This window comes from Scylla paramamosain, chromosome 20 (genome assembly GCF_035594125.1).
Source record: "Scylla paramamosain isolate STU-SP2022 chromosome 20, ASM3559412v1, whole genome shotgun sequence".
In the NCBI taxonomy this organism is placed as follows: domain Eukaryota; kingdom Metazoa; phylum Arthropoda; class Malacostraca; order Decapoda; family Portunidae; genus Scylla; species Scylla paramamosain.
In genome coordinates, this window is record NC_087170.1 from 9,893,995 (window position 1) to 9,901,494 (window position 7,500).

The window sequence follows — 7,500 nt, forward strand, 5'->3', positions numbered from 1 at the left end:
ATAGTCTAAGTTCTTAATAATTCTCATTTGCCTTGTTAGCTGTCTGGGAGATTCAGCCCCAAGAAATGGGAATAGAATGCTAAATATAAAAAACACCATTAGTAATTCTGATCTGTCTTCTACTTAACCGAGTGATTTGGCTTTAAGAATTGCAAAAAAATCAGGTATGAAAATCTTTAACAATGATTTAGTTTTAATGATTACAAAAAAGCAGGTGTGAAAAAAAAAGTCTTTTAATAATGACTTAGTTTGAAGAATAGTAAAAAATAAGACATGGAAACCTTAAACACTTCTCACCTGTGGTCTCACTAACAGGATTTGAGCCCAGGCCTGGCCCGCTCCCTGAAGCCAAGGCCACGTCCCCCGAGTGCCTTCGCCTTGCCCTGCTTGAACCTGGACTTGCGGAACCAGGAGCTCTGCATGGCCAGCTCCATTAACTCCTTGGGGACCTCCTGTGCCGCCCCCTCCAGGTTCCTCACCAGATGGCCAGCAAACTCCTTGTCCTTGTCTGTCACAAGGGTGTACGCTGTGCCCTTCTCCCCAGCACGGCCTAGGGTGAAGGAGGAGGGTGTTAGGGTGATCTTAGTGCTGGTTCCTACTTTATAACCCCCCCTGCATTGCCTAGAGGGAGGAAAGTAGGGTGTTAGGGTGATGTTAGTGCTGTTTCTACATTATTACTCCCCCAAACAGCTTAAGGTGAGGGAGGAAATTAGATGCTAGGGTGATCTTAGTGCTGTTTCTATTTTTTTACTCCCCCACAGTCTAGGGTGACAAAGGGAAGGTGTTAGGATGATCTTAGTAGAGCTTCCTGTTTTATAACCATCACTGTTTTATTCCCTTTCTGGTCCTATAAATGCTGTCTCTTTTAATACCACCCCTCTCACTTCTATGAATCTTTGCCTGACTTTTGCTAGGGAAGGTAGTGTGTTGGGGTGATATGAGTATGTATTATCTATCTATCTATATGTAATGCCTGCTCCTAAGATTCTCCCTCACAGCTTTGATAGAAGTCTCTCCATTTATTTCCACCTGTACATTCATCCCTTGTAGATGCATAAATGGAGGAATTTCAAATGGGTAGGTAGATATGTACCTATATAAGTAGGTAAATAGGTAGACAGGAAGGTTGGTAGGTAGATATGTAGACATGTAGGCAGACAGGTAGGTAGGCAGAGTTGGCAAAAAAAAAAAAAGCCTGGGTGGGTTTTTAGATAAAAAAAAAAAGTTATATCATATTGATAAATAATGTCTATTATGTACAGACGACTACTTGATGAAGCAGCTTTCCTACCTATATTTCTAACAAAACTAACACAAGTCCAACTGATATTTTCATAGCTTGGTCACACTTTTGCACACTCAGACAAACACAAGATATTGTTCTCTCTCTCTCTCTCTCTCTCTCTCTCTCTCTCTCTCTCTCTCTCTCTCTCTCTCTCTCTCTCTCTCTCTCTCATATATATATATATATATATATATATATATATATATATATATATATATATATATATATACACACACACACACACACACACACACAGAGAGAGAGAGAGAGAGAGAGAGAGAGAGAGAGAGAGAGAGAGAGAGAGAGAGAGAGAGAGAGAGAGAGAGAGAGAGAGAGAGAGAGAGAGAGAGAGAGAGAGAGAGAGAGAGAGAGAGAGAGAGAGAGAGAGAGAGAGAGAGAGAGAGAGAGAGAGAGAGAGAGAGAGAGAGAGAGAGAGAGAGAGAGAGAGAGAGAGAGAGAGAGAGAGAGAGAGAGAGAGAGAGAGAGAGAGAGAGAGAGAGAGAGAGAAAAGTCTGGTAAATAGGAAAGGCAATGATCAATTATTAAACCTCCACACAACTCACCTGTTCGACCAATACGATGGGTGTGAGTGTCAATGTCCCTCGCCACATCGTAGTTCACAACAGTGCGGATGTGTGGGATGTCCAGACCACGTGCGGCGACGTCTGTGGCTACCAGGATGGGCTTGTCCTTCCTCTTGAACCCCGTGATGACCTCGTTTCGCTCGTACTGGCTCATGTCGCCGTGCAGGAGCAGCGCGTCATACTCCTTGGTGGTGAGGCTGTTGCATAGCTCCTCCGCGTTGGCCTTCTTGGTGACGAAGATGAGAACGCTGCCCTCCGACATGAACTCCACAAGGTGTTTCGTCAACCAGAGCCACTTGTGGTTGCTGGAGTTGAGCAGCTTGATGATCTGCGGTGTGGGAAAGAAGGTGAAGTGTTGGTGCAGTAGGACTGTATGAATGGACACATGGAGAGTATTCAAGATAGAAATAATGACAAGGAACATAGGACAATATTCTGAAACATTTCTGTGGTGCACCCAACTATTTTCAAAAGTTATACAGATTTTTAAGACTTGTCTTACAGTTTTAGTGACAGACTAACAAGATTTCTACATTATTAACAGGAGAAACACTCTTGGGAATCCAGCTAGTTACCTCTGTGGCTTTTAAAAGTAGTCATGGTGGGAGAGAAATGTGTTTCAGAATACAGGTCACAACCCTCTCTCTCATTCCATACCTGTGTCACATCCTGGTTTGCCTCACCCAGCTCACCCTGCACCACCCTCACTGGATCCGTCAGTACATCACGCGCCAGCCTCTCCACCTTGCGCTTGAAGGTGGCAGAGAAGAGCAGTGTCTGTCGGTCCGGCCTCACATGATCACATATTGACCGCACCTGTACCACACACCAGGGAAAGCCACAGATTTAGTCTTTGTTATCACTGTCACTACCAGCATGATGGTTATGGCCAGAGGAATTTTTGACTAATTGGTGTAACTCTGATTATCTAGTGTTGTATATGTTCAGTGTAGTAAATTGTCATTGTTGTCTCCTAATTTAAAGGGTTAGTGTGATCTAAGTTTGGTGAGTGCAGCATGAGTGAGGTCGAGATGATAGGGAATGCTTGTGGGTGTGACAAGAGGTTGAATGTGTGTGTGTGTGTGTGTGTGTGTGTGTGTGTGTGTGTGTGTGTGTGTGTGTGTGTGTGTGTGTGTGTGTGTGTGTGTGTGTGTGTGTGTGTGTGTGTGTGTGTGTGTGTGTGTGTGTGTGTGTGTGTGTGTGTGTGTGTGTGCTGTCTCATTTATTCACAGGGATGCTTGCTTGACAAGTATAAAAAGCCAGACTAAGAATTTTGCTTGTTGAAAGATAGATATATAAATATGCATATTTAAAATACAAGACACTGATCAGGACCACAACAGTTGACATGAGGCAGACACAAGGCTCCAGAGACACACCTGAGGCTCAAATCCCATGTCAAACATACGGTCTGCCTCGTCCAGCACCAGGAAGGTGACACGCTGCAGGTTGGTTGCCTTCATCTTGATCATGTCAATCATCCGGCCGGGTGTGGCCACGACAATCTCTGCCCCTGCCTCCAGCCCCTTGCTCTGCTCCCACTTGCTGCCACCACCATAGGCACACACAACCTGGACAAGGACAGAAATGGATGGGTTATAATTTTCCATATTGCCAACTTAAAAAGGAAAGGAATGGATGAATTAACTTCCAATATTGCCAATTTATCTCCATGTTCAAAGAGAGATAGAGAAAGGCTGTAATCTTCACTGCTTGCACATCTACAATACACAGTTGTCTATAATTATTGATAGAAGACAAACTACAAGTGAACTGCTATTAATTTCTTCCAGTTAAGTCAGGAATATCAAGACAATAACTAAGACTCCTGGATCTCAAAGGTAGTGTGGTAAGGCAAGTTAACACAGTGAGGGAGAGTGAAGGTACAAGTAAGTGAGGTACAAATTTAAGAAATTAGATCTCTGCAGCCAATTTATTTCCTTTCCCTTTGAATCAAAGAATAATGAGATGTCTAAGTGATCATTACTATTACTAATACAGGTCCTGCAGGTAATATCTCTAATCTCCTATAAGGTGACAGATGATGAAAGGTTTAAGCAATCATAAATATTAGGTAACAAGGTTAACAAAGATCTCAGAGTTAATCTATTTGCTTTGCCTGAACGAAACAGAAGCACAAAACAGTAGCAAGACTCTTGACCCTTACAAGGCTGAGACAGACTGCACTATCTAAACCAATAGATGTGGGACAGTACAGGTGCATTTGTGGCACTCACCTGGATGTTGTACACCTTGCCGAACCTGCGTGCCTCTGTGTATATCTGCTGCGCCAACTCACGCGTGGGTGCCAGGATGAGGCCAATGGGGCCCTCGCCGGGAGACAGTTCTCTCTGGTCCATGATGTGAACCAGCATGGGCCAGATGAAAGCTGCCGTCTTGCCACTGCCGGTCTTGGCAATCCCGATGGCATCGCGGCCACTCAGGGCAATGGGCACAGCCTGAGCCTGGATGGGGGTGGGCTGCGTGTACTCAGACTTGCGGATGGACTTCATCAGCGCTTCGTCAAAGCCAAAGTGGCCAAAACTTGTGACTGGCTTGGGCGCATCAAAGCCAGTGACCTGAGGGAGGGAAGAGTGAAACAGTTAACATCCTTGCGCTGCCTGAAGAACTAACAGTGAAATAATGTCATTGCAACTTTAGTATCCCATGGTATGCTCAGTCCATGGTTACTCCTCTTTCACTGCTTGATCTCAAAGTACACCACACAACTTGTCATTTCAGTCCCAGCCTCTGCACTGATCTAACACCAGTGACAGCAGCACCCTCACCTTGATGCCCAGCTTGGTCCGCAGCTCGTGCATCTGGCCAGGGCCAAGAGCTGCAATGTCCTCGTGTTCCTGGTAGAAGTTTTTGGTGAACTCAGCATACTGGATGGTGGAGTGGTCGATGGGGGGAAGGGGGTCAATATATTTGGGCTTTTTGGGGGCGATGGGGTTGCCGTCCTCATCGTACTCTATCTCATCCTCACTGTCTTCCTGTTGCCTGTGTATGAGTGTTTTTATAGCAATAGGAGAGAGAGAGATTAAGGGTTATCTATATATACTGACCAGTTTAACATTCCTCACACTCACACACACACACACGAGACCTGCTGACCCTCACCTGCCAGCATTGGGGTTCTCCTGGATGTATCTGTAGTAGGACTCCTCATCATCCTCTTCGTCTATGTCGTCACGCACACCCTTCATCTCCTTCTTGTCCTCACTGCCCTTCACCTTCGTCCTCTTCACCTGAGAGCACAGATCAAGAGTACAATTAAGTGAATGAATGAATGAGGAATAAGAAACTTCCAAAAATTTACAAAAGAATGAGAAAAATCATCCAATGAAAAATGGTATAATAAATAGGATATACGTATAAACAAGTAAATACACACATAGCCAAAAAAATAAATGGCTATTCTGTGCAAAGGAAAGATAAATATAAATGCAAGTGCCTCACCTCCTGTTCAATGCCAGCCATGAAGGCATCCAGCGGATCCTCATCTGAGTCTGAGGATTCCTTGCGCTGTGGTCCGGGGCTGCCCGGCGCTGGCTGATATGCTCCCTCAAAGCTCTCGTCCTCATCGTCAAAGTACCTGACGAAACACAAGTAGATGATGTATACATAAAGCAATAAAGGAATGACTTCACTGACAAAGTACCTCAAGATATGCAAACAAACAATTTTGTCATCAAGTAGCAATGAGTAAATATCTTTTTCCTGAATTTTAAACTTAAAAATTAATTCATTCATGCAGTAAAAATTATTTATATCAAACAACTAATTTCATGAACCAATAAAACAGATATCAAAATACATAAAAAGCAACCTGACCAACAAATGATCAATAAATATCAAAATTTAATGGAAACTAACTCATGAAAAAGAGTAAACACAGGACAAACACTCAGCCAACACTCACTCGTCCTCATCTCTTGGTCTCTTGCGTGGCTGTCCGTACCCACAGCCACCTGATATTGCATTCTGGCTGATGGCGGTCATGGTGTGGTAGCCGTGTTTGCTGAGTGCGGCATTGGGTGGCGGTGGGATGGCCTCCTGTTTCTTGGCAAAGGAGAACCCCCCAAAGCCAAACCCACGACCCCTGTTATAACTCATAGTGGCGGGCGGCTGTGCTCCTCTTGTGTGTGTGTGTTTGTGTTAGGAGACCTGCAGGAATGGAGGGATGGGAAGGCATAATCAGTTATAGTCATGGATGAGCCTGATTGTGGCTAGGGCAGAAGAGCCATCCATACTGTCTGTACCAGTTAAGGGGGATGACAACCTAAGTGCAAACTCCACGATTGAGCTAAAGTGGATACTAAACTTTTTATTTTATACAAGTAATTCTCTTCCTCTACTGAAACAATACAGTCTCCCATCAGATCTCTAGGCTTGTTGGCAATACAGAAAGACAAAAGAATATTGTACAAAACTGCAATTTTGGCATAAAACTAAGAAAAAAGAAAAGAAGAAAAAGGATTAATGAAAGTGCAATGCTACTTTTTTGAGTTCACGAGCCAAAACAAGTGGTTGTCTTTTAAAACTATGTAAAACAAAACCAGGAATGTAGTCGTGTAAAAATTATGGAAATTATGGAAACAACCTTAACTTACTAATACTGAATAAAAATATGATTTTTTCAAATTATGTTCTACACAATAAAGAGATTAGCAGTTAAATTAATAGAATGAGTTAACATAAACCCAACTTAACCTAATTCTCAGATAAAACCACTAATGTTAGGTCACTCTTGAACAGTGCTGAGACTGGTCCACTGTGCCTGCATCACCCCTGCACACATCAGTGATTATGAGCCCCAGCATCTCACCACTCTCACCACGCCAGACACTTATGCAATCAACAACCACCTCTCATCACAACCATTCCTGGACTGTGGCCATTACGGTAACTGTATAACCCTCTCCTCCACTGCAATGACCAGAAACTGTTTACCACACTACCACACTCACCACAGGAACTTTACCACACCTCACAACACTCACTACACCCGGCACACCCACACCACACTCACAGTACCAGTCACCACACCCAAATACACCCACACAGTAAGCAGCGATGCCCATAACCTCTCACAACCACACACACACTCACCCACCACGACCGCTCACCACAGCCACTCACCACAACCAGCACGGCCACACATGCACCAGGGACCTTCACCACAGCCACGGCAGAGTTCTTAAGTCTAGTCACCGCCGCAGAGTCACTCACAACACCCGCCACACAGGCACTCACAACACAACACAGCCTTGCCTCCTCACAATCAATCGTTGTTTACAAATGTGACGCTTGCTAAAGATGCCGAGGCCCCGCCGCCTGCGACTCAGGGCACTATAATAAGACGCCCACACGTCTCATTTAGCTCCTTATCACTATTACTAACTGCATATTATGTCTCAGATGTGATGAAATACCAATAAAATCTGATATTGGTGCTGTATTGATGTTACAGTACAGAAGCATCAGCAGCGTCTCCAATAACCCCTGCGAATCTTTTAAGAATAGTGTTTTCGCTCCAGTAGGCAAGTCGTCTAGGAGAGGAACTTGAGGAATGCAGAGATAACTCCTTAGAAAACTTAATGCGTGATCTCAGTGGCTACAAGCACC

At 44.2% G+C, this 7,500-nt stretch overlaps 1 protein-coding gene across 4 annotated transcripts in view; it reads right to left on the reverse strand.

The window, feature by feature from the left end:
• Positions 1 to 7,282, reverse strand: part of LOC135110275 (ATP-dependent RNA helicase DDX42-like) — an 8,823-nt gene extending 1,541 nt beyond the window's left edge. The window contains exons 1-10 of one of the 4 annotated variants that reach the window (XM_064022431.1): positions 7,015 to 7,154; positions 5,795 to 6,039; positions 5,332 to 5,467; positions 4,993 to 5,120; positions 4,659 to 4,872; positions 4,107 to 4,448; positions 3,249 to 3,440; positions 2,527 to 2,685; positions 1,849 to 2,197; positions 314 to 550 (exon numbers count right to left, since the gene is read on the reverse strand). In XM_064022431.1, the coding sequence (XP_063878501.1) occupies positions 314 to 550; positions 1,849 to 2,197; positions 2,527 to 2,685; positions 3,249 to 3,440; positions 4,107 to 4,448; positions 4,659 to 4,872; positions 4,993 to 5,120; positions 5,332 to 5,467; positions 5,795 to 5,988 (1,951 nt within the window). In that variant the 5' untranslated portion in view covers positions 5,989 to 6,039; positions 7,015 to 7,154. Of the gene's footprint in view, positions 1 to 297; positions 551 to 1,848; positions 2,198 to 2,526; positions 2,686 to 3,248; positions 3,441 to 4,106; positions 4,449 to 4,658; positions 4,873 to 4,992; positions 5,121 to 5,331; positions 5,468 to 5,794; positions 6,040 to 7,014 lie in introns of those variants that run through there. The other 3 variants (XM_064022430.1, XM_064022429.1, XM_064022428.1) reach the window with 3 other exon arrangements.
• Positions 7,283 to 7,500: the final 218 nt, after the last annotated feature.